At 35.3% G+C, this 27,615-nt stretch overlaps 1 protein-coding gene across 1 annotated transcript in view; it reads left to right on the forward strand.

Annotated features, from left to right (window-relative positions):
• The window catches only part of ABCA12 (ATP binding cassette subfamily A member 12), a 187,700-nt gene that overhangs the window by 103,599 nt on the left and 56,486 nt on the right, over positions 1–27,615 (forward strand). The window contains exons 14-23 of the mRNA XM_060152174.1: positions 526–650; positions 3,057–3,230; positions 6,273–6,437; positions 6,763–6,973; positions 8,797–8,936; positions 10,687–10,806; positions 13,935–14,025; positions 16,171–16,350; positions 16,941–17,256; positions 19,985–20,099. Of these exons, the coding sequence (XP_060008157.1) occupies positions 526–650; positions 3,057–3,230; positions 6,273–6,437; positions 6,763–6,973; positions 8,797–8,936; positions 10,687–10,806; positions 13,935–14,025; positions 16,171–16,350; positions 16,941–17,256; positions 19,985–20,099 (1,637 nt within the window). The remainder of the gene's footprint in view (positions 1–525; positions 651–3,056; positions 3,231–6,272; positions 6,438–6,762; positions 6,974–8,796; positions 8,937–10,686; positions 10,807–13,934; positions 14,026–16,170; positions 16,351–16,940; positions 17,257–19,984; positions 20,100–27,615) is intronic.

Raw genomic sequence — 27,615 nt, forward strand, 5'->3', positions numbered from 1 at the left:
TTCTATTTAAAAATTGAAGTAATGATTGTGAAAACCCTTTATAAGCTGTAAGGTGCTGGGCAAAGTTAAGGAAAAAGTGCTCTGTGGCATTACGTTTCAGATTTAGCAAACCTTGTCCTAAGCTGATGATATTACATGATCCAAGGTTAAAAAGCATTTTGAATTTGTGTGATGTTTTAAATCAAATGTAGAAATGTATATTTAGCACATTGTGTGATCAAAGTCTGCGAGGAAACCGTATTTTCTCTGAATCAACCTTTCGTTGTAGACATTTAAGGAAAATTTATAATCCAGAGCAATCTGTTACCTTAGGTTAATAGTATCATAATAGGAATAAGTCTAAATCAGATAGAAATAGAACCTAAAGATGCAAAGTTTGCCAAAACTGAGAGACATCTGTTCCTGACACAAGGCATATATGTTGACTATATGTTTTATCTAGGTTTCTCTATGTTAGAACGAATGACTAGAAAGAATTACATTGCAACCCACATGTGAGTTTTGTTTTGTTTTGTTTTGCTTCAGGTCAGTTAATAGAAATGTTTAAAAATGTTGAAGAGCTGAAAGAAGAACTGAGGAGAACAACAGGAATGTCCAATAGGAGTATCGACAATTTGCTGGCCATTCCCACCCCTGACAACAGAGCTGAGGTGGGGTGGAACGTATTTGTGTTTACATCCAGTTTTCTAAAAGTTTAAATAGCATTTAGTATTTGTTGAGCACTTACCAGTAAAACACTGAGAAGCTTCATGCAAATATGGTGAATTTTTCATGCAAATGATAAAATTAGAGGCCTAATTCTTAAGTGAAAATATAAGAAAAATCCTGAAGTGAGAACATTATCATTGTCTGTTCCTTTCCTTCTACTTTTCCTATCCCTTCCTTTGCCTCCTTTGTCCTCTCCTTTTCTTTACCCTAGATGCTTTTCTTAAATAAGTGATGCCATCAGTAATTCTTTATATTCATTGTCACATTCACATTATCTGAGGTAAATTTTCACATTCTATTATGATGATATCAAAGTCGAGTTTCAGTAATCTAATTGGGGGAAAAAAAGACCATTTACAATTTGTTGAAACTAAAATTAAAAGAAATACTTCTTTTTATTCCTTAAAAGCCCCAAGACAAGACAGACTATATAAAATAGATATGGTCAAGGGAACTCTGGGTAAGTTTGGAGGTATAGTAAACATTTTTTGCTGTGAAAATGAGTAACGTTATTTCCTCATAGGCTGATAATAGGGTTTTCCACTTGAAATGTTTTATCTTTTACCCCTTTTCCAAGTTCATTGTCTGGAAGTGTCACAGAAATTTTCTAAAAGTATTTCAGTGCTTAAGAGCTCATCCATTCAAAACTTACGTGTGACAGAGTGTGTCATTTCTAAACACAACCCAGTTATTCTCCAATATGGGATAAAGTTTTTTAAAAGCCTTTAAGACTGACTTTGGAATATTTATGTTTGTGTCATTTTAATTGGTTCTCCCAAACAAAAATTAAAACTGCTTTACCTTCACGTTTCTTCCTCTTGTTATAGCAATTAATATTTCTTTCTTTTTCTTTTTTTTTTTTTAATTTATTTTTGGCTTCGTTGGGTCTTCGTTGCTGCTCACGGGCTTTCTGTAGTTGTGGCGAGCGGGGGCTACTCTTTGTTGCCCGGTGTGCGGGCTTCTCATTGCAGTGGCTTCTCTTGTTGCGGAGCACGGGCTCTAGGTGTGCGGGCTTCAGTAGTTGTAGCGCGTGGGCTCAGTAGTTGTGGCTCATGGGCTCTGGAGCTCAGGCTCAGTAGTTGTGGCACACGGGCTTAGTTGCTCCATGGCATGTGGGATCTTCCCGGACCAGGGCTCAAACCCTTGTCCCCTGCATTGGCAGGTGCAGTTCTTAACTCTGCCACAAGGGAAGCCCAGCAATTAATGTTTCTTTATTAATTCTTTCCCCTTTGGTTTCACCTTTCACTTATATGATCCTAAGATCAGCTATCGCATTTTTGGCCTCTGAAGAGCAGGTTCATTTTAGTAAGTAAAAGCAGGTAAATAGAGAGCATACATTCTTATTACTTTAAAAAGAAAAGAGAGAAAAGTTTCTATAATCTTGAATTTCATAAACTTTTTCTTTATTTCAACTCAGTGGCAATAGAGTTGCCATCTTACTTCCCATAGTCACACATCACTTTTCACGCAAGCATTACTCTCCAGGATGGTTGATTCATATTATTGTGTGATTCTGGGCTTTTTGTCTTCACCTTTCATCTCTGGACCCCAGAGTTTATTGTATAAGATTATAACTTCAAATGATTATATAAATGAAATGCAATTTAAATAAAGTAAGAGTAAAATTTTAAAGAGAGCAAAAGTCTTTTTTTTTAAAGTTTATCAATTTTTAAAAAAAATTATTTATTTTATTTATTTATTTTTGGCCGTGTTGGGTCTTTGTTGCTGCACACGGGCTTTCTCTCATTGTGGTGAGCGTGGGCTACTCTTCGTTGCAGTGCGTGGGCTTCTCATTGTGGTGGCTTCTCTTGTTGCAAAGCACGGGCTCTAGGCGCGCGGGCTTCAGTAATTGTGGCTCACAGGCTCTAGACCACAGGCTCAGTAGTTGTGGCGCATGGGCTTCATTGTTCCGTGGCATGTGGGATCTTTCCCAGACCAGGGCTCAAACCTGTGTCCCCTGCATTGACAGGCGGATTCTTAACCACTGCGCCACCAGGGAATTCCCGAGAGAGCAAAAGTCTTAAACTAGTAATTTTCCTAAACAATCCAAACCAATTTTCTTTCTTGGTGTCATCATTCACCCAGTCGTTCAAGCAAGAAATATGGGAATCATTATGGATTTTTTTCTGTCTCTTTTCCCATCTTACTTCTTAAGCTTTCCAGTGAACTATGGACTTTTTCTAGGTGTGTTGATAGTAATTAGTGCTTTAAACCAAAAAATTTTATGATTTTGAGTATAATTTATCTTATTTTTAAATGAAGTCTAAAAGTATAAGAAAACCTCTCAAAATGGACAGGTGGATTCAGAGGATTCACAGCTAAAATATTTTTCTTCCTCCAACTTGTAGATTATTTCTAGTGTGTTCTGGTGGCATTCCTGTGACGTTAATGTGACCAGTCCCAAATTGGAAGATGCAATGAAGGAATTCTGCAACATACCTCTTCCAGAGAGATCCCGTCTGTCTTACCTCATTGGACTCACTCTTCTGCACTACTTAGACATTTACAACTTCACATACAAGGCAAGTTGCTATTGATGAAATATTTTAATATTTATAGTACAATATAAAAAATTGATTATACCTGTATGCTCCCTGATACTATAAGGAATGTGATCCATTTATAGAGCTTTTGGAATTATAGCTTTATTTTAGAGCTAAGTGGGACCTTAGCGATCATATATTGTAAATTTGCATATTTAATAGATGAGGAAATTAATATTATGGCCTTATTAACTCTCAATTTGTATATCCAAGACCAGGAATTAAATTTAATATACACTATACTAGAGTATGAAATACAAATGTTATAATAACTTTTTAAAAAAGTGAATGCACATTAATTTTGTGGGATAAAAATAAAGATTAGAACAAAGTTTTTCATTTTCAAGTAAAAGAATCAAGGTTTTTTTGGGTATTTAAAAAAGTACTTTTTGTGTTTCCTTCATCAAGTTTTGATAGAGGCTACCATTATTTATCCAGTACAACAAAACAGTGGTCATTATTAGAGCTGTAAAGTCAGCAGTAACTCCAGCTTGCAATAACTAGATGCTTTATAAGTACTTAGTGAATAAAAAACTGAAACAAAAATATAAACATAGGAAAATTAAACACCTATATCCACCCAGATCTCTACTAGGTCAAAATTATTTACATGTTATTGAAAACACTGAAAAAAAAAGTGTTTTTCTCTTTAAAGTAAGAAAAACCAGAAGCAACACGGCTGACTTATGTTGTTGATGCATTTCAGCAAAGGGGATGAAGGCATTTTAGGACTAGTTACAAATAATCCTGTTCAAAGGCATCATTATCCGACCCTTATATTCTGCAGTGGCCCCCTAACTGGCCTCCCTTGCCTCCACACTTGTCCCCACCGCTCCCTGAGCAGCAAGAGTGATCCCTTTAAAACTTAAATTGTATTATGTCATTCCTCTGCTCAACACCTTCCCCAGTGGCTCCTCATTTTATTCCAGCAAACCCTCAAATCCTGCCGGGGCCCCAGGGCCTGCACAACCTCTCCTTATTTCTAAAATCCCATTTCCTACGTGGCTACTCCTTGGGCCCAGGGCTGCTGCATGGGACCACTCCAGGCCATGCCCTTCATCTGATTTGCTGCACTATGTGTCTTTACTCAATATTGACCTTCTTAATAAGATACTCCGACAATCCTATTTAAAATGCAACCAACTTTCATCTATAGCCCTCTCAAACCTCCTTTCAATGCTCTGTTTGTTTTCTGTTACACTTCCAGCATACTATGTATTTTATTTAGTATTCACTTTTGTTGTTTATTTTCTGTCTACCTCTATTTGGTGTAAGCTCCACAAGGGCCTTTTTGTTCACTGAAACATTTCAAATGCCAAGAACAGTGCCTGGCCCATAGAAGAACTTAGCAAATAACCATTAACTAAATGAATATTTATTTTACATAACTTAAAATGCATATAAATTGATATTATTAATTTTTTATCTAAAATTTTAATCCTTATCTTACAATGTCTCTGCAGAGCATATATCAAACCAACTATTTCTTGTTGAATATAGTAAATAAATATGTGCATTTTACAAGCAGAAGACCATTCCTAATTCTTTCAGGTATTGCAAGTAAAAATAATAAAAATTTCTCATCATTAGTCAGTTTATTTCAAATCAGTGTCAGAATTCCTAGAATTTTGGCAGAACTGGAAGAAAAATTAAAATGTTGAATCTGATTTAGAAAAATCTGATTACAATTAATAGCTGTGTTATTGAGACAGCTCTGTCTTTGTGATATTTCTCCAAATGAATCTTGTCCTCATATAGTGGTGTTTGACCCCCTTGGACACACCAAGAGCTTTCCCTCTTCATGAACCTCACAAATCTTTCCCCCTCTGTCTATTACCTTCCTCTCCCTATTCCTCCTATGGTTTGTTCTTTCTCCCCTTTGGGGTGTCATCTTGGAAAGACTTCTTTTGATTTCTTAGCTAAACTCCCTACCTCCTCATATTCCCCAGCTTTTTGTTCATTGATTTGTTTCATATCTGTTTCTCCTATTATTACAAAACTCCCTGAGTGGAAGGATGATGCCAGTTTGTGTACCACTGTACCCATCACCTCGTACCCATCACCTCACCCAGTGCTGGGAACATAACAGGCACTCAGTTAGCGTTTGTTGAATAATTGAGTGAATGAGAGAATAAAATTAAAATTTTAATTTAAAAAATATTTTCAGTGTTTCTTCCTGCAACAGAAATACGTTAGGGGATTATGATTAAACCTGATAGACCACATGAGCTTTTTGACAGAGCTTTTCTGATTTTAAGGAGCACATTATATGATTTTTGAATAATGGCGTACATGAAGAATTATGTAATTGACATTTGCCTTTCTGACTTTTAAAATCATTTATTTTTGGCAAAGTTATTGAGGTATTTTTTTATGTTATAAAATTCACTCATTTTAAGTGTACAATTTAATGGGTTTTTTAGTAAGTTATAGAACTGTGCAACCGTTACCACAATCTGATTTTGTAACATTTCTATCAACCCAAAAAGAAACCTTGTGTCCATTTACAGTCAGTTCTCATTCTGACCTCTAGCACAGGCACCCTCTAATCTATTTTCTCTCTCTATGGATTTGCCTTTTTAGACATTTTATTTAAATTGAATCGTACAATATGTGGTCTTCGTGTGTAGCTTTTTTCACTTAGTATGTTTTAAGTTTCACACATGTTGTAATGTGTCAGTAAGTAATTTCTTTCTTTTACCAAATAGTATTCCAGTTTAAGGATATAAATTTTGTTTATCCATTCATTTGGATTGTTTCCACTTGTTGGCTATTGTGAGTAATGCTGCTATAGACGTTCCCATACAAATCTTTGTGTAGACATGTTTTTTCATTTCTCTTGGGTAAATGCCTAGGAATCCAATTTCTGGTTGTATGGTAAATTTATGTTTAACTATTTAATAAACTTCCAAAATGTTTTCCAAAGTGACTGTACCTTTTAATATTTTCACCAACAGTGTGTGAGGGTTCCAGTTTCTCCACAAAACTAATTTCTTTTTTTGTTGTTGCTGTTCCTGTCAGGTGTTTTTCCCTAGGGAAAATCAAAAGCCAGTAGAAAAGATGATAGAACTCTTCATAAGGCTAAAGGAGATTCTCAATCAGATGGCTTCTGTCACACGACCGCTGCTAGACAAAATGAGATCCCTGAAGCAAATGCACCTGTCCAGAAGTTTTCCATTAACACAGGTAGAAAAGTCACCCAGTAATATTCCTGCTGGAAAATTCCTTTTGTCATCTTAACTTTTATTTGAGATTAGTTATAATACATTCAGCTACAAATATAGTACATTGACAGAAATCACTTACAGAAAAACTCTTCTACTCTGGCAAAAGTTTTTGCCACTTAAATTGGAGAAGTTTAGTGTCGTACATGTACATTTGGGATACATGTTTTAAAGGAATTGTGGAATTATAAGGATCGTCTAAGCATTATCAGGTTTTCTTCTATATTGTTTTCAATAGCATTTATAGCTCATATAATGTTAATAAATCATGTATTTTTATCTCACAGGCAATGTACAGAAACAACCGGCTAAACACTCCACAAGGATCATTTAGTACCATTTCCCAAGCACTGTGCTCCCAAGGAATTACCACTGAATATTTAGTTGCCATGCTGCCCTCTTCTCAGAGGCAGGGAGGCAACCACACCAAGGATTTTTTGACTTATAAATTAAGTAAAGAGCAAATTGCTGCAAAATATGGAATTCCCTTACATGCCAGTGAGTATACTTCAAAATCAGTGTGGGAATGTCGCCTCCTGACAACATGGTCTGCTAAATCTTGGCCTTTTTTTTTTTAATTGGCTGTATTCCCTGTATTGTACAATATATCCTTATAGCTTCTTTTATACATAATAGTTTGTGCCTCTTAGTCCCCTATCCCATCGTGCCCCTCCCTCCTTCCCTTTCCCCACTGGTAACCACTAGTTTGTTCTATCTGTGAGTCTGTTTCTTTTTTGTTATACTCACTAGTTTGTTGTATTTTTTAGATTCCACATAAAAGTAATATACAGTATTTGTCTTTGTCTGACTTATTTCACTTAGCATCAGTGCCCTCCAAGTCCATCCACGTTGTTGCAAATGGCAAAATTTCATTCTTTTTTATGACTAATATTCCATATATATATATATATATATATATATACACACCACATCTTATTTATCCATTCATCTGTTGATAGACACTTAGGCTGCTTCCATATCTTGGCAAATGTAAATAATGCTGCTATGAAGATTGAGGTGCATGAATCTTTTCTAATTAGCATTTTTGGTTTTTTTGGGTATATACCCGAGTGGAAGTGCATATGGTAGTTTTATTTTTAGTTTTTTTGAGAAAAACTCTGTACTGTTTTCCACAGTGGCTGCACCAATTTACATTCCCACCAACAGAGCACGAGGGCTCCCTTTTCTCCACATCCTCACCAATATTTGTTATTTTTGTTCTTTTTGATGATGGCCATTCTGACAGACGTGAGGTAATATCTCATTGGGTTTTGATTTGCATTTGCCTGATGATTAGCCATGTTGAGCATCTTTTCATGTGCCTGTTGGCCATCTGCATTTCCTCTTTGGAAAAATGACTATTCAGGTCTTCTCCCCATTTTTTAATCGGGTGTTTTTTTTAATGCTGAGCTGTAATCTTAGCTTTTTGTAATAAATGAAGCATTAATTTTCCCCAAGAAAGCACTCATACAGCACTTAACCACACATCAAGCATGTTCTGCATATCAACTCATTCACTCTTCACTTACCTATGAGGTAGGTGCTACTATAGCTGCATCTTAGTAAGGGAAATGAGGCACAAAGCGATCGAGTAACCTGGACACCATTGTCCAACATGAAAGTATCAAAGCTATGATTCGAACCCAGGCAGTCTGCTGCAAAGTCTAGCCTCTTAACCACTACACCTTGCCAGTAAATGATAAAATGATGTGCCTTAAATCTGCTCAGGTCAATATTTTTTCTTAACTTTTTAGAATTAGAAATTTGTATCACACACAGAAGAGCTTCATGAATGCAGCAGAACTATAAATGTTCAGTGGCACATCAAAGCTGTTTACTTGATCTGTAAGCTTTGAGAGGTAAAATATGATTGGCTGAGCTTTACCGAACGATATAGGGATGTTTAATATAGCAATTGGATTGATGCATTTATGCATCTTTTTATTCATTCAAGAAACATTTATTGGACAGCTCTTATGTATCTAGTACAATAGCAAACTTTTGCATATTTTTAAAAATTAAGGGCTGGTGAGGAATATCTGTTGGAAGACATTCTGAAATATGCTTTTCAACCTTTCTAACTCCTCTTGGCAAAATGCCATCACTTACTATTCACTTGCTTATCGGATTAAACTGTTACAGCTAAAAAAGATTTGTTACTATGCTTTCTTACTTTGATACCAGATGTGTCACATTTGTTAATAACAAAGGAAGTATAAGGCATGTATTTTGGGGTGCTATAGCAATAATATTTGTCAGTTTACCATGAATAGATTTTAAATGCATGTATTAAATGGTTTTATTACACTTTTTCTTTCCAGCACCATTTTGCTTTTCTCTTTATAAAGACATCATTAATATGCCTGCCGGACCTGTGATTTGGGCTTTCTTGAAACCCATGTTGTTGGGAAGGATTTTGTACGCACCATATACCCCCATCACAAAGGCAATAATGGAAAAGGTTTGACCATTATCACTCGAAGTTTCTATCTTGAGTATTAAGATGATTTTTAAAGTAGTCAGCTTCCAAATTTAGTCTAGCTGGCTCAGACTTCTTTATAGCCTACATACTATTACCTTTGGCTTTCTGAAACTCTTAACAATTCTCAACTTCTGCCTGTATATGTGTAAACAATGTAGATTGGGTGGTAGCTCCTTGAAGAGGAATGAACTTTGTTAACACTTGAGAATGAAGTTAGTTGGAGCAAGAGCTCAGATTTTTCAATTTATCTCCAAAAGCAGAAAATTTTTCTACAACTAGCATCTAAGTTTCAAAGTATGTAAAAATAATGGCACTAGAAAAGACAATATTGGGCATTATATAACTAGTTTGAACAAAAACAATTGATAAATTATAGATTATTGGCTTCATATTTGGTTGTACAACTTAATATCTTATATAGAGGATAGGTGTTGAGAAAAACATTATTAATAGTAACTATACTTATCACCTACCTAATATAACCATAATAGCATTTCTCTCTCACTTTTAAAGTTGGCTTTAGTGATTTGAATTATAAACTTGATGCTTTTAAAATGATAGAGTGAAAGTAAAAAAAAAAAAAAAACTCTTTTTTACCATTACTTGGTCATTAAACTATAGTTTATATAAATATAAATTAGTTTTAGGTTTATCTAAAAATAAACATGAAGTCATCACTGATTTCTAGAATGCTCTTTGTTTTCACTGTTTGTGTTTTAATACCTTATTTGCTTTATTGACTACACACTTTTACATAATTTTGCATAAATGAAGTCATTAAATGCTTATTTTCTAAGTGCAGTCTTTTTTTTTTCTTTTCTTTTTGCTTTGACTCTCACCTATTTTTCTCCCTGCTTGATCCTACTCTTCCTTTCATGTAAACTAATGAATGTTAGCATTCAAGGATGTGGCTTTCTATAATTTATGTGCATTCCTCTAATCCATTATATATTATTATACTGTATGCATATTCATATGCAGAATGGTCATTGTTTGCATTATTAAAATGAGGTTTCATTATAACACTTTTCTGCATATTACTTTAGTCACACAGCAATACCTTGTGGAAATTCTTCCTATTCAATAGATTTAGTTTATTCATTCTTTTTGAAGATTGTAAATTTTTTTATACTATGGAACTTAGCCAATCCTCAATTGTTGGACATTCTTTTTGTTTCTAGTGTTTGCTTTTGTTTTTTTGCTCATGTAAGCAATGCGGCAACAACTACTTTTGTGCCTATGACTTTACACAGTGGTATTTTTATTTCATAGAGGTGAATGTTCAAGATTGAGGGATTGAAGGATATTATATTCTGTTTTAATGACTATTGTCAGATTGCTTTCCAAAAAAAACTATGTACATCCACCAGCAATTCATGAAAGTATTCTTCTTCTTATACCCTTGAACTAGAATGTTTCTTTAGTAGTAAACTGTACCATTGGTAAACATGGGCAACTTGTGAGAATTCCAGAAGACATGCTTTTTGGCTGTAAATTTTCTGTGGACATGAAGTAAACCCTAGATTTTCCAGAATTTTTATAAGTGATCTCGATCCTATAAAAGCTGCCACGTAAAAACTTTTGACCATATGGGAAATTTCTGACAATGTTCTACTAACTCTACTTTTTAGAACTGTTTCTTGAAATTATGTAACAAAACAACCATAAGATACCTTTTTGAAATATAGGAAAAATACTAACGGACCAGATTTGTTTCTTTTTCTTCAAGTCTAATGTAACTCTGAGGCAGCTGGCAGAATTAAAAGAAAAATCTCAAGAGTGGGTGGATAAGTCACCATTTTTCATGAATTCCTTCCACCTGTTAAACCAGACGATTCCAATTCTCCAGGTAGGAGATGGTTCTGTTATTCACTTTTGTACGAATTGTAATTCTTTGAGATTTTAATCACCATCATTATGTGAATGGGCAGATAGTAACTTAGAATCCATATTCAACAGATTAAAATTGCCTCTGCTCCAGAGGGCAGATCTGAGACAGGATAACAGATCTGTCCCTTACATTTGTAACCATCCTCACCTCTTATACCACAGTTTCTCTGTATGTAATTCAGAGATAAATCATTTTACAAGTTGATCCTGAGGCATAACTAGTGATGTAAATCTATTTTCCAAAATTAAATGCAATAAAAACTACTTAAAAAATACTTATTTTATTTCTCTAGGTTATGTTTTGCTATTTTAACTGAACCAAAATTCCTAAAATACTAATATTCTGAAGAAGAATGTTAAATCTAGGGAGTTCTTTTGTCGAAACATTTGACACTCTATTTTAGGTTAAAGATTTGACAGTGCAACTCAAATCCAATACACACTACTTGAAAAGTATAATCGTCAATTCCCATAAAAGATGCAGGGTTTTCTGAAAAGGATGCAAGTAGTGTGGGGAAATGTTCCAATCACAAAGAGAGCTATTGGCAGCTAAACATCAAGCAGCAGAGTTAGACCCATTATCAATAGGAGAAGAGAAAATTTTCAGGAATGGTGCCAACTTAGGAACTTCAAGAGAGTATGGCTTGTGTATTCAAAGGCTTGAGAGAGGCCCTTGGAAGATTGATGGAGCCCTAGAAGATTTTTGCAGCAACAAAAGTGCCCTTCTTTATAATCATGCTCAAAAAGTTAAACAGAACAAAGAATTTGTGTCATACAACTTTGTTAGAAAAGTTATACACAAAAGATGCTTTACTCAGTCTTTGTTTTGACTATCAATTAATGCATAGTTACAATTACAACCTGAATTTTGTTATAAATGATAAAATTAATTTCTAAAATAGATATTTAACACAATTAATACAAAATAAACTTTTCATCAAACATCTTCCCCACAATTTACTATTAAATTTAGTTCTAATATTAAGCATGTCCATTTATTTTAATATTCTACTCTTCTCTGATCTTGAGCACATTACTATCTTGATTAAATCTCAGTCCCCCCTGCCCCAGTTTTACTGAGAAATAATTAACATACACCACTGTATAAGTTTAAGGTATATAGCATGATGGTTTGATATATACATATTATGAAATGATGACCATAGTAGGCTTAGTTAACATCCATCATCTCATATAGATAACAAAAAAAAAAGGAAAAAAAAATTTTCTTGTCATGAAAACTCTCAGGCCCTACTCTCTTAACAGCTTTCCTATATGTCATACAGCAGTGTTAACTATAGTTATCATGTTGTAGATTACATCCCTAGTACATATTTATCTTATAACTGGAAGTTTCTACCTTTTGACCACCTTTATCCAATTCCCCATCTCCCCACCCCCTACCTCTGGTAATCACAAATGGATATTTTAAGTGGCCTTTTTTAGTGAATCTCAGATAACAACGGCTACATGGACGGTACCTTTGACACATGTGTTTTCCTCAGTGGAAAATTGCTCTTTTCTCCTAAAACTTTTTTTCTGTGAACAGATAAATATCCTACACATATTATTTCATTAAGGAAAGTTTTGTTGGCTAAAGCAGTGAATTAAGAAAGGACATTATCTGTGCATAGCAGTTCCAAAGTACAGTAATTTGCTAAGAAGAAATGCTATGACCATGTCCATAAAGGGATCATCACCTAATGGGAGTATCTTTATTTTGTTCTAGACCAAAATAAGTTCTTGTTCTCAATTATTGAGGAAAACTTATTTCTGAAAATGTGTACAGAATTTGAAACTTCAAGCTTTTAACACATGACCTGGCTTTGCCATTGTGAACTCTTAGGCAAATGACTTAAAATACTTGCTACAGTTTATGAAACTCTAAAATGGGTCCATTGATAATCACTTCACAGACTTGTGAAGATCATATTGTGGAAGCATTTGAAAATAATATATATTATAGGCAGGATTGATTATAACAGGAGTGATAAGAGAATGGAAATAGATGGATCGTCTCTGAATTGCAACTAACACAGTGCTTTCCTTATTAGTAACGTTCTGATTCAGATTTTCTATAATGTGCAAATTAATTCCTGGTAAATAGTTGGATTTTAAAGAACTTGGGTTATCATAGTGTATAGCTGCATAATAGCCATCTGTCTTCATGCTACCAACTACTCTTAGACTCCTCAGCAACTATAGATTTAGCAAATTAATTCTATTATATATATGCTCTATTAATACATATTATTCTTAATCATTTATCTCCATGATAAAAAAACAAGATATTGGTAGAAGGACAGAATAATAAGTAGTACTGAACTGTCCTCTAAAGGGAGAACAACTTAAGCCTAGGTCACAAAAAAACTAGGCCATGAATTTACACACAAGATGAATAAACATTTCTTTAATCAAGGTGAAGTCTCTCTCTTCAACTTTCCTTTCGACCCTTATTAATTGTGCATCCTTAGGGAAATTTACATAGCTTCTTGGGCCCTAGCCTTGTCTTCTATTAGCTGGGGATAATAATAGTACTTACCTCTAGGTATTATTGAAAACTAAGTGAGAAAATCAAGGTAAGGTAAACTCTATTAGACAGTGCCCAGCACTTAGTAAAATCTCAATAAGTATTACCTAGTAGACAACTACAGTGGTAGAATTTATGTCTCCTAATTTGCAAGATAGCTACAAACGCCTTTATATTTTTAAAGCACTTTTTTTTTTAAATTTTCAGTCTTTCCATGAGTTACTCCATGTAAAGTTTTATCATCAGTTTATTTTTCCATGTTCACATAGCTGCACTTATTACAGTATAAAACAATACCATAATAATTTACATTTGACTAATCTGATTAGATACCACTTTACAGAAAAGTAACCTGAAGCTGGAAGAGGCTGAGTGCTTGCTGAAAACCTCTGAGCTAGGAAGTAGTAGGACTAGAATACTAATCATTTGGGAGCCTTTGCAAAATGGCGCATTGAAAATGCCCAGTAGTGGTACCTCATTTCACTGTGGTGTTATTAGAGAGACAATGATTAAACATGTTTTCTTTTTGTACTGAAACTGATTCCCTATATTGTTAGAATACTCTAAGAAACCCCTTTGTGCAAGTTTTTGTAAAATTCTCCGTGGGACTTGACGCTGTTGAACTCTTGAAACAGATTGATGAACTCGGTGAGTCCAGAAAAACTTTTATTTACTTGTCATGTCAGAAATGTGAAAAGCATTGTGCCATATAAGATCTTCATTTCCTTTTCTTCTGTATTTGGTTTCTATCTAGTTATCCTAAGAAAAGTAAAATCCTGGATATATCTATCCATCTTCTTCCTAGTTAGTTGTACAGTTACAAGTAGTAATGATTATTTTGATACCTAGTACCTGTAGTTAGTTTCAATAATTATAATGCAATATATTCCGTGTAAATGCAGCTTGTCCTTCAATCACAGGTAGGTTGCTACAGGAGGACACTTTTTTGGGGTAACTTGATGAAAAGCAAGTCTTTAAGGACAAAAGAAGATGAAATGGTTTATTTCTGGCTACATTTATAATTTTATCTCCACTGGCCTTAGTATCACTTTGACTAACTCAGAATGTAACCAGAAGAAGTTATAGAGTTAGCAAAAACAAAACAAAAGCAATGCAGAGACTCAAACGAAAATAAACCTAAATCACTATTCAAGGTCGGCTTCTCCTCTCATGATCATTTAAAAGGAACAGGCAAAAGAGGATCAAAGAAAGCTGTCTGAACTTATGCATTCCCTCTGCCACATCCCCACCTTCAACATGCAAGGGATGCAAGATGTCTAATTCAGTCTGTGTCTGATTCCCTGTTGCTATGCAACCATGGGTAAGAGGAAGGGATTGAAAGCATCAGAATTTGACCGCAGTAGAGCAAATGCCCCTCCTCCTCCCCACTGCTACTGGAACTTATGTGATTTAGGTTGTAAACCAGTGGGGAGGAATTATGCCTACATTTATATTCTGTATAATTTTATGTACTTTATGATAGTCAACCCTGTTTGATTAAAGAAAGATGTTAGTGATTTATTCTCTAAAATTATCATTTGGGTAAGGAAACATTTGATCAAAATATCAGGGATAAACTACAAATTTCCTATATAGATTTTTTTTTTCTAACTTTCGATATAGGAGATGAGTTTTAGAATTTAAAAGAAGGTTAAAATGACTACAGCAGTGAGACTTACTGTTTGTGTAATTGTATATTTAACTTAGTATCAAAGAGGTTTTATAGTTTGGATTTGGGGAGCACTGACTCTTCATAGCTCTATCTACCAGCATTTCTGAAGAATCCTTTGCTGTTGTGTGGATTTCCAGTGGCCGCTGGAGGCCACTGTTCAACCACAATTTTACCCCTCCCCCACCAATGTCTATATGAAGCAAAACATTTCATTTTAAATTCTAATGAGAGGTGCATTTAAGAAGTTGCCCTCTGTGAGAAATTTAGTCTTCTGTTGGATGATGGTAGAGACATGTTTGGGTTCAGTGAAGAGGGATTTATGATATCACAGCCTTCTCAGTATTCATGGTGATCAAGTCAGTGAAAATTTAATTGGCCAAGTGATTTATTAACTTGCAATTTTATATTTACCCTTTGTCTCAGTTGATTTCCTCATAAGGAATCATGAAATTGAAGAGCAATTAAATCCTCTTTCTTCCAGAGTAATTACCTGAAAAAATATCTTGATCATTTTATCTAGATTAATACAGTTACGAATAGAGATAGCTCACATAAGGTTTTAAGTCAAACAGTATTAGAAAGTTGTAACTGTGTGGCATAGATTGTCACCTGAGAAATGATTCTGTATCACAACTGACTGAATGATGTCATTTATTTGTTCTACACACTCTGCATAGACTTTCCTTGCTTAAATTCTTACATCTACATTCCCTTAACAAAGCAAGAATTTCTGTTTATTCAAATGCTTCACCTCTAGTTTATAGTTTTCTTCCTAACTAATGCAGATAGATTTTTAAAAATTATTCACCTTTAGTCTTTGGTTAATTAAATTGTAGCAGAATATACTTCTGAATTACTTTGTACCGTTCTTTGTACTTGGGTTTACTGTGTCTATAACTAGTTCAACATTCTCCTCAGTGAACATTTGCACGACTGGCTACATTTTCCCAGATATAGAGTACTAGATATTTTTAGAGTAAATTCTACAAGTTCTTATTATTTATAATCTAGTTTAAGGTTTACTACTTACCAAAAAAATCAGTATTTTGTCCTGTTACTACTAGAAACAACATTATAACACAACATTATAATATGCTTTGTGTCTGTTTTTTTCTCTTTAGATATTCTAAGGCTAAAATTAGAGAACGGCATTGACCTCATAGATCATCTTACCACACTGTCTTCCCTGACAGTAAATATTTCCTCCTGTATATTATATGACCGTATTCAGGCAGCAGAAAGCATAGATGAAATGGAAGGAGAGGCTAAAAGACTCCACAAAAGCAATGAACTCTTTGGAAGTAAGTGTTATTCTACTAGAATTTGAGCTTCTCTCTGTACTAAAATTGGCCAAATTCTTCCCTCACTTCTTTCATCCAGAACTCAGAAAAGTAGTTGGGGGTGGAGGGAGGACACTGTCCCCTCTGATGTCCTTAGAAATGAGAACCTTTCATGTAGGCAACCAACCGTATTGATTGAGGAGCCTTCAATATGTGTAATTTTGTTGGTATGGTTAAAATTAAAACTGTAAAGGATTACATAGTTACAGGATGAAGTTGAGTCCATCCTCATAATCAGTCAGGGTTATTCTTATTCATTTGTGTGTGTGTGTGTATGTATGTGTGTGTGTGTGTGGTTAATTTCAGTAAGTGGCTTAGAGTGATATATTTAATCTGGCCACTTAGTTTGTGATTATCTTCTCAAACTCCTGCTTTGAGTCTCTGAGGTTGTCACTTTCAGTTAGCCATCTTTTCTGTAAATTAGAAGTCTGACCTTACTGTCACATTACTAAGTCAGTTGCCTGTTTGGCTGCCCCCATGTGTACCCTCCAAACAATGAATAATGTCAACCATAAAATAACCTTCTGATGTTGTTGCCATTTTATTTTTAGGTGTTATTTTTAAGCTTCCTTCTGATAGCAGCCAGCACAGACGCTATGACTCTGAAAACGTCTCTCTTCCTCCTGTTGTAAAATATACCATCCGCATGAGTCTCAAGACCTCACAGACCACAAGAAGCATAAGAACCAAGATATGGGCCCCAGGGCCACACAATTCTCCGTCAAACAACCAGATCTATGGCAGGGCTTTTATTTACTTACAGGATAGTATTGAAAGAGCAGTCGTTGAATTGCAGACTGGAAGGAAATCCCAGGAAATAGCAGTCCAGGTCCAAGCAATTCCTTATCCCTGCTACATGAAAGACAAGTAAGTCCATGCACTTCCAGGCATTTTAAGTAATCAACCCCTTTTTTTAGAATTCATTCACATGTGTCACATGAAAGGAGTAACGTTCACCAAACCTTTGTCAAATGCTTGTTTCAAGGGAAAGATCCACAGTATAGGGCACAGCTCACTAGAGCTGCCCATCGCTACCCAAACGATGCTAAAGTTCTTACTAAATGATCCATGTTTTCTTTAATATAATCCTTAGCCTTCCAAGTCCTTTGGCCCCCAAATTAAGAGAGCTGGACTCCAGACTTGAGTGCATTGCTGCATGATTCTGATGTTACCCACTCTCAACTGGTTTTCCTTTTCTCTAATCAAATAAGGATGTTAAACAAAACAATCTTAAAATCCCTTCCAACTCTCAAATTTAATTAGAAATACGTGAGTGTAGGATCAATTTTACAGAAAAAAATTAATAAAACGTTATTGATCAACTCTCTATGATAAATATTGTGCTATCTGAAACTACCTTATGTATTCTCAGTCCACTTGGTAGGAATCTTTATCTAAAATGGTTTTGCTAAATGAACAAAAAATGTAAAGATCATGCTTTTAGACAATTGAATTTGAATATTCAAGAAATTTGCCAGTAGTGTAGCACTGAATGGTTCTTCCACTCTGACCACAGTAAGAAAATAAGGGTGGTGGGCTAAGTTTTTCAAGCTCATTCTACACAAAAGCTTGAGGCTGAATATTACTTTAAATGAATTGTGCTTATTGTTCAGCCCAGTTATTGCAGTTTATATACAATTGAGATGGGTCTGGATTTTTTTTTTTCTGTTTCTATCAATGCTTCTGTCTCCTTTGACTGCTTCAAGAGCTGTAGAGATGAGGTTATGTAGCTGTTTGTGCAGCAGTGATACGAGAAGACAGGTGATGATCCGTCAGCAGGTTGTCAAGGTTAGCTCCTTATTGTAGAAGCCAGTCAGGACCTTGTTGCCTAAACCATGTGTGAACTGAAATGGCTTGCATGAATAGTAAAGACCTGTGGTTTCAATTAAATGAAAATTCTCATCTATTTTCCTTCTGACTTTCTTCCCCTTGTAAATTTTAATACCTAGGATGGTAGTTACCTGGATGTTTCTTTTAAGAGTAAAGTAACTGTACTCTGCATTCTTCATGGGAGTATGAACATAATGCCTTAATGTACCCATATAAACTCTTTGTTGCATACAAAGTGCTTTCACATATATTATTTCATTTGTTGCACCAAACAACCTCATAAAGTGAGAGCAGATATTATCAGCCACGCTTTCCAGATGAAAAAATTGAAATCCAAGTAAATTGCCTGAAGTTGAGTAGCTGGTACTGCATTGGTCCATTAATTATAATACCAGAATTTTCTGTTTCATACTATACCAAACCTAAAATACACAGTCACTTGGAAGAAACATTAGCGGGGATTTGTTATTAATGAATGAAGGCCTTTGCCTAATTCCAGGGCCAGAAACAGCATCAAGGCTGGACCTGATCCAAGACAAAATTCATTCAACAAATATTCTTTAAGTGCTTCCCCCTTGCCAGTTTCCCAGGAACCAAAAAAATTGGATGTGGCCCCAACCCTCACTTCTCCCCCACTAAAAAATCCTTCATATCTCTGTTGGTGAGACACTTCTGATGCTAAAGTGAAAATGAATGCTGGTGATGTCATGTTCCATAAATATTTGCATCTTTCATGGAGAATTTGAAGGTAATTCCTTGGCCTTATAGATTAAAAAGAAAATGGCCTTGGGACATTTCTGCAAGTGAAAGTTTCAGTGGAGCCTAATATGTAAAACAGATCAATTTAGAGATTCTCTCATTGAAAACTACTCCTTTGCCTTAGCCCATAGTTGGTGGCTAATGTCACAATCATGGTTCTTAGAGTGTGGTCTCCAGACCAGCAGCATCAGCATCACCTGGGAAATTGTTTAAAATGCAGATTCCAAACCCCATCTCAGATATAATAAATCAGAAGCTCATGGATGGAGCCCAGAATCTGTTTTAAAAAGCCCTTCAGGTGATTTCGATGCATTGCTCAACGTTGAGAAACACTGCATTTGAACATTCAGGTACTATGGGCCAGCCATTCAGGAATCTATTTAGGGCCCAATGAAGTCTTCCAGCAACCCTCTAGTTACCAGAAAAAACATTTCTATACTGTTTATGAAACATCCCCTAGAGCATTATTTTGAGGAATCCGAGTTCTTTGCATTTTAAATCAAATGATTTTGAGTTTCATTCTATTTCGTTTTGGGAAATTTGGTTTAATAATAACTATGAGCTTCCAAAGAGTAGATAAATACAGTAATTTGAGAAGATATACTTTTAGCTAGGTAAACCAATCATCATGTAATTTTAAATCTGCCTTTTAGATAAGAATTTAGTTTAGACAGAAGGGCTTAGAGCCTTGCAGTTATATCTGTATAATAATTATTTTCCTGAACAGGACATACACAAACACCCTTTAAACGATTTGGCAATTTTATCTAACAATCCAGAACTGTTTTACTCTTGCAGCAGTATAGCAAGAAAATCATGCACTTACTGTTAAGTCAGCTTCACACTTCATAAATGAAAGAGTCATAATAATAATTAGTCTCAATTTCAGAACAGGAGTATAATTTCAATGTAGGAAGGGAGTGTGTTCTTTATATATTAAAATCTGCAAGTGTGACATTCATTTTGGTCACTGGATTTTTGTTTTTGTTTTTGTTTTTCCTTACAGCTTCCTAACCAGTGTCTCTTATTCCCTTCCAATCGTGCTCATGGTTGCCTGGGTTATATTTATAGCTGCATTTGTGAAAAAACTTGTTTATGAGAAAGACCTCCGACTTCATGAGGTATGTTGAGAATCTGTTATTAAATAAGTTGTACATGGATATAATTAATTACCATGATTTTCGTCATACCTATGCAAACTCAGAAAGCCTGACCCATACCTGGTGAATTAGATGGAAAAATATATTATGAAACATTAAGGCAGCTGGTACGGCAATATTCTGTCTTCTCAAAAAGTTGTGTAGAAGTTATTTTATAAATGCTTCTGAAAAACGAAATCTGAATAATTCTGAATAAAATCTAAGTACGATTTATGATCCTAACAGTAATTTTTGCCCAAGAAGTTACCTGTAGGACTTAGGATTTAACAAAAGAATTTTAAATAATAACTATTAAGGCAGGAAAATTGTTGGCATAGTAACTAAAGAGTCCAAATGAAGATATAGATATATAGATATAGACATAGATATAGATAGATACAGATTTGGATGTGGACAGAGACATATGGCTTGTTTCAGCTCTCAAGAAGCAAATTCTCTTTCCAGTATACCTTGTCTCCTTCAGTTCTCTTTCACTGACTTGTGATTTATAGAGACTAAGAATTTCATGTTATGCTACTGATTAGGTTAATAATATGATGATGAAAGACAGGACCTGGGATGTGAAGCATGATCTCTTCTTGAGCATATTCTTCATCATTATCCCCAAATCCAAAATATCTCACTTCTTTTTAGAATTTATGAAAAAGCATTGTGTGATTTTTTGATTGTATTACAGTAGAAATAATTTTATCTGCTAATCCTGTAATGAGCCCATTCTTTACACTCACTCATGAAGTGACAAAATAGCAGAAACATTTCAAAACTGAGGGACAATAATTATTGCAGGCCTGGCTGACAATCTGAAACAATGAGGTTAGAGTAACCTGTTAGCCCAATTGTACTTTTCAGACTTACTTTGCCAGTGCTTTTAGGCAATTGATTATTTCTCCTTACAAAGTACAAATTACTGCTTTATGTTTTTGTCAGCTCAACATCAGACTTCCAGGGTTGTCCTAGAGTTTGAACCCACACTTTTTACCTTTCCTATTTGAATTCTGGGTGATCTTCAGCTGCATTTTTATATTTCAGTTATAATTTGGTAAAAGTCTCATCAACTGGTTTGAGCCCCATTGTTTTCAGGACTGTGTACAATGTTTTCTTAACCCCAATTTAGAAACTCGAATCCATGCCCTGGACCATAACTTTGGTTGCAAGCTCCTACCTTATATTTCTCTGTCAGGTTCCTGGTACTCAGAAGTGAATCTTTACAAATTAAAGGAAAACTTTGAAATAGAAAACTGTGATAGAAACTGAGTTCTTTTCTACAGCACAATAAATAATCTACCTTAAAAATATAAGTAAATATAATTATGTGTGTGTGTATATATGTGTTGTGATATGTCTATTATGTATATATTATATATGTATATGTAAAATACATGCATTCTGTATTATTTTGGTTTGAAAACAGTACTCTCTGGGGAATTCCCTGGTGGTCCAGTGGTTAGAGCTCTGTACTTCCAATGCAGGGGGGAGCAGGTTTGATCCCTGGTCAGGGAACTAAGATTCTACATGCTGCATGGCATGGCCAAAAAATAAATAAATAAATAAATAGTACTCTCTGAATGCATCTGTGGATGTCATCAGAAAACATCAAAACACAATAAAGAGTTTTTCTCAATAGAAGACATGAAAAGACATTTTTAACAATGAACCAGTTTCTGTTTGGTAGCTCTGTGTCTTCATTTTGCAGGCATCTACTTTCAAAACTTAACTAGCTGGTCTTGGGGGTCAAAGTTACATAGTGGAAGATCACTGAACTTCGAAGCAGAAAATAAGGCTTTGAGTCTTCCAGTTCATATTCACTTGGGCCCAGTCCCTTAAACTCTCTGAGTCTTGTCATCTAGACTTCATTCAGCATTATATTTCCAGAATGTACTTTCTCACTGCCAGAACAGAAGAGGTATTCGATTATTCATTTTTTTGTCAATTCTAAGAATGATTATTTTTCACATTTTAAAGCCTCTGAAATGGAGATGTATTTGATAGGCCGTCATAATTTATTTGGCAGTGATTTTTCTTTCTTGGTGGTATGCAAAATAATGACATATCTTAAAATTAGCAGTGTCCTAAATTTAAAGGAATATGGTCTATTCGTGAGATGGGTTGATGGAAGCTGGTGTGGAATGAGTAGAATATTTCTAATGCCCCTGCTCAGCCTCCCTCCTCTGCCAGCAGTTCTAAACTAACCTCCTCCTTTTTAAAGATGATAGATCTGAGCCTAGAAAGTGAGAGGTGACTTAATGAACACTATGGGCTAGTTAATGGTAGATCTGGGTCTAAAACTCAAGTGTCTGGACTTCTGACCAATTATTTTCCATGTCATAGCTACCTTCTCTCTCACAATTTTATTTTAGTAGCCTAGACTCCTAACGACTATTGAAGATGATGGTGGATAAACTCTTAGGTTACCAGCGACTCAAGATCACTTTTTAATATTACCATTTTAATATTTACTAAGATCTAAATCTGTCCATTCTCGTCTTCCTTTTCCCAATTGAATAAAAAAGGAAACAAACAAACAAAACATTTTTCCTTTTGTAATTGTTGTCACAGCTAGGCAGAGAAACCAGGTCACTTGCTAATTCAGTGAAGCCATTCACCTTTGAATTTGTTATCGTATGGTTCTAGTAAACTCCTTTAACTTATTAAAGAAATTTAGCACAAATACTGATGCCCAATAAGTTTATTGATAAAATTAAGCCTGTAGTTAAAAAACAAAACTATTTCAAAATGTCTTGCAATTGAGTTTTATTCTGCATTCCTTGCTTTTTAAAATTAAAATACTAAATCTGTACAAAAGTTGATTTTATATCACACCGAAGAGTTGTTTTTCACATTATGTTCTCAGTTTCGTGATTGGTTTCATCTATTTGTTCTAATATAAGTCATTTATGGGGACTTCATTGTTTATATTGTTTTGGAGACAAAATTTTGGAGTTGTCCTCTCTCTCAGTTCAGACAGGTAGCCTAAAATATCTGTGGTCGGCAGACAGATTACCAAGAATTATGCAAGAGTCTGTAGTCCTGTGGTGCGTCACTTGAGGCAATTTTTTATGTCTTCTTTTTTTTTTTTTCTTTTTTTTTTTGCGGTATGTGGGGCTCTCTCTGTTGTGGCCTCTCCCGTTGCGGAGCACAGGCTCCGGACGCGCAGGCTCAGTGGCCATGGCTCACAGGCCTAGCCGCTCCGCGGCATGTGGGATCTTCCCTCACCGGGGCATGAACCCGTGTCCCCTGCATCGGCAGTCGGACTCTCAACCACTGCGCCACCAGGGAAGCCCTGTTCTTTTTTTTTGAATGCTAATTTATTCTTTTTTTTTTAGCATCTTTATTGGTGTATAATTACTTTACAATGTTGTGTTAGTTTCTGCTGTATAACAAAGTGAATCAGCTGTATGTATACATATATCCCCATATCCCCTACCTCTTGCATCTCCCTCCCACCATCCCTATCCACCCCTCTAGGTAGTCACAAAGCACTGAGCTGATCTCCCCGTGCGATGCAGCTGCTTCCCACTACCTATCTATTTTACATTTGATAATATATATAAGTCCATGCCACTCTCTCACTTCGTCCCAGCTTAACCTTCCCCCTCCCCGTGTCCTCAAGTCCATTCTCTACATCTGCATCTTTATTCTTGTCCTGCCACTAGGTTCTTCATAACTATTTTTATTTTTTTAAGATTCCATATATATGTGTTAGCATACAGTATTTCTTTTTCTCTTTCTGACTTACTTCACTCTGTATGACAGACTCTAGGTCCATCCACCTCACTACAAATAACTCAATTTCGTTTCTTTTCATGGCTGAGTAATATTCCATTGTATATATATGCCACATCTTCTTTATCCATTCATCTTTCGATGGACACTTAGGTTGCTTCCATATCCTGGCTATTGTAAATACAGCTGCAGTGAACATTGCGGTACATGACTCTTTTTGAATTATGGTTTTCTCAGGGTATATGCCCATTCGTGGAATTGCTGTGTCATATGGTAGTTCTATTTTTAGTTTTTTAAGGAACCTCCACACTGTCTCCATAGTGGCTGTATCAATTTACATTCCCACCAACAGTGCAAGAGGGTTCCCTTTTCTCCACACCCTCTCCAGCATTTATTCTTTCTAGAGTATTCGATTATGGCCATTCTGACAGGTGTGAGGTGATACCTCATTGTAGTTTTGATTTGCATTTCTCTAATGATTAATGATGTTGAACATCCTTTCATGTGTTTGTTGGCAATCTGTATATCTTCTTTGGAGAAATGTCTGTTTAGGTCTTCTGCCCATTTTTGGATTGGGTTGTTTGTTTTTTTGATATTGAGCTGCATGAGCTGCTTGTAAATTTTGGAGATTAATCCTTTGTCAGTTGCTTCGTTTGCAAATATTTTCTCCCATTCTGGGAGCTGTCTTTTCGTGTTGTTTATGGTTTCCTTTGCTGTACAAAAGCTTTTAAGATTCATTATGCCCCATTTGTTTATTTTTGTTTTTATTTCCATTTCTCTAGGAGGTGGTTCAAAAAGAATCTTGCTGTGATTTCTGTCACAGAGTGTTCTGCCTATGTTTTCCTCTAAGAGTTTTATAGTCTCTGGCCTTACATTTAGGTCTTCAATCCATTTTGAGTTCATTTTTGTGTATGGTGTTAGGGTGTGCTGTAATTTCATTCTTTTACATGTAGCTGTCCAGTTTCTTCAGCACCACTTATTGAAGAGGCTGTCTTTTCTCCATTGTATATTCTTGCCTCCTTTATCAAAGATAAGGTGACCTATGTGCATGGGTTTATCTCTGGGCTTTCTATCCTGTTCCATTGATCTATATTTCTGTTTTTGTGCCAGTACCATACTGTCTTGATTACTGTAGCTTTGTAGTATAGTCTGAAGTCAGGGAGCCTGATTCCTCCAGCTCCGTTTTTCCTTCTCAAGATTGCTTGTGCTATATGGGGTCTTTTGTATTTCCATACAAATTGTGAAATTTTTTGTTCTAGTTCTGTGAAAAATGCCATTGGTAGTTTGACAGGGATTGCATTGAATCAGTAGGTTGCTTTGTGTAGTATAGTCATTTTCACAATGTTGATTCTTCCAGTCCAGGCACATGGTATATCTCTCCATCTGTTTGTATCATTTCTAATTTCTTTCATCAGTATCTTATAGTTTTCTGCATACAGGTCTTTTGTTTCCTTAGGTAGGTTTATTCCTAGGTATTTTATTCTTTTTCTTGCAGTGGTAAATTTGAGTGTTTCCTTAATTTCTCTTTCAGATTTTTCATCATTAGTGTATAGGTATGCAAGAGATTTCTGTGCATTAATTTTGTATCCTGCTACTTTACGAAATTCATTGATTAGCTCTAGAAGTTATCTGGTGGCATCTTAAGGATTCTCTATGTATAGTATCATATCATCTTTAAACAGTGACAGCTTTACTTATTCTTTTCCAATTTGGATTCCTTTCATTTCTGTTTCTTCTCTGATTGCTGTGGCTAAAACTTCCAAAACTATGTTCAATAATAGTGGTGAGAGTGGGCAACCTTGTCTTGTTCCTGATCTTACTGGAAATGGTTTCAGTTTTACACCATTGAGGACCATGTTGGCTGTGGGTTTGTCATATATGGCCTTTATTATGTTTAGGTAATTTCTCTCTATGCCTACTTTCTGGAGGGTTTTTATCATAAATGGGTGTTGAATTTTGTCAAAAGCTTTTTCTGCATCTATTGAGGTGATCATATGGTTTTTCTCCTTCTATTTGTTAATATGGTGTATCACATTGATTGATTTGTGTATATTGAAGAATCCTTGCATTCCTGGGATAAACCCCACTTGATCATGGTGTATGGTTCTTTCAATGTGCTGTTGCTAGTATTTTGTTGAGGATTTTTACATCAATGTTCATCAGTGATATTGGCCTGTAGTTTTCTTTCTTTGTGACCTCTTTGTCTGGTTTTGGTATCAGGGTGATGGTGGCCTCGTAGAATGAGTTTGGGAGTGTTCCTCCCTCTGCTATATTTTGGAAGAGTTTGAGAAGGATAGGTGTTAGCTCTTCTCTAAATGTTTGATAGAATTCGCCTGTGAAGCCATCTGGTCCTGGACTTTGCTTGTTGGAAAGTTATTGATCACAGTCTCAATTTCAGTGCTTGTGATTGGTATGTTTATATTTTCTATTTCTTCCTGGTTCAGTCTCAGAAGGTTCTGCTTTTCTAGGAACTTGTCCATTTCTTCCACGTTGTCCATTTTATTGGCATAGAGTTGCTTGTAGTAATCTCTCATGATCCTTTGTCTTTCTGCAGTGCCAGTTGTTACATCTCCTTTTTCATTTCTAATTCTGTTGATTTGAGTGTTCTCCCTTCTTGATGAGTCTGGCTAAAGGTTTATCAATTTTGTTTATCTTCTCAAACAACCAGCTTTTAGTTTTATTGATTTTTGCTATTGTTCCCTTCATTTCTTTTTCATTTATTTCTGATCTGATCTTTATGATTTCTTTCCTTCTGCTAACTTTGGGGGTTTTTTGTTCTTCTTTCTCTAATTGCTTTAAGTGTAAGGTTAGGTTGTTTCTTTGAGATGTTTCTTGTTTCTTGATGTAGGATTGTATTGCTATAAACTTCCCTCTTAGAACTGCTTTTGCTGCATCCCATAGGTTTTGGGTCATCGTGTGTTCATTGTCATTTGTTTCTATGAATTTTTTGATTGCCACTTTGATTTCTTCAGTCATCTTTTGGTTATTAAGTAGTGTATTGTTTCGCCTCCATGTGTTTGTACTTTGTACAGAGTATTTCTTGTAATTGATGTCTAGTCTCATAGCGTTGTGGTCGGAAAAGATACTTGATATGATTTCAGTTTTCTTCAGTTTACCAAGGCTTGATTTGTGACCCAAGATATGATCTATCCTGGAGAATGTTCCATGAGCACTTGAAAAGAAAGTGTATTCTGTTGTTTTTGGCTGAAATGTCCTATAAATATCAATTAATTCCATCTTTTTTAATGTATCATTTAAAGCTTGTGTTTCGTTATTTATTTTCATTTTGGATGATCTGACCATTGGTGAAAGTGGGGTGTTAAAGTCCCCTACTATTATTGTGTTACTGCCGATTTCCCCTCTTATGGCTGTTAGCATTTGCCTTATGTATTGAGATGCTCCTATGTTGGATGCATAAATATTTACAATATTTATGCATATTGTATTGGATTGATCCCTTCTTGGATTGATCCCTTGATCATTATGTAGTGTTCTTCTTTGTGTCTTGTAATAGTCTTTGTTTTAAAGTCTATTTTGTCTGATATGAGAATTGCTACTCCATCTTTCTTTTGATTTCCATTTTCATGGAATACCTTTTTCTATCCCCTCACTTTCAGTCTGTATGAGTCCCTAGGTCTGAAGTGAGTCTCTTGTAGACAGCATATATACAGGTCTTGTTTTTGTATCCATTCATCCAGTCTATGTCTTTTGGTTGGAGCATTTACTCCATTTACATTTAAGGTAATTATCAATA

This window comes from Lagenorhynchus albirostris, chromosome 6 (genome assembly GCF_949774975.1).
Source record: "Lagenorhynchus albirostris chromosome 6, mLagAlb1.1, whole genome shotgun sequence".
In the NCBI taxonomy this organism is placed as follows: Eukaryota; Metazoa; Chordata; class Mammalia; order Artiodactyla; family Delphinidae; genus Lagenorhynchus; species Lagenorhynchus albirostris.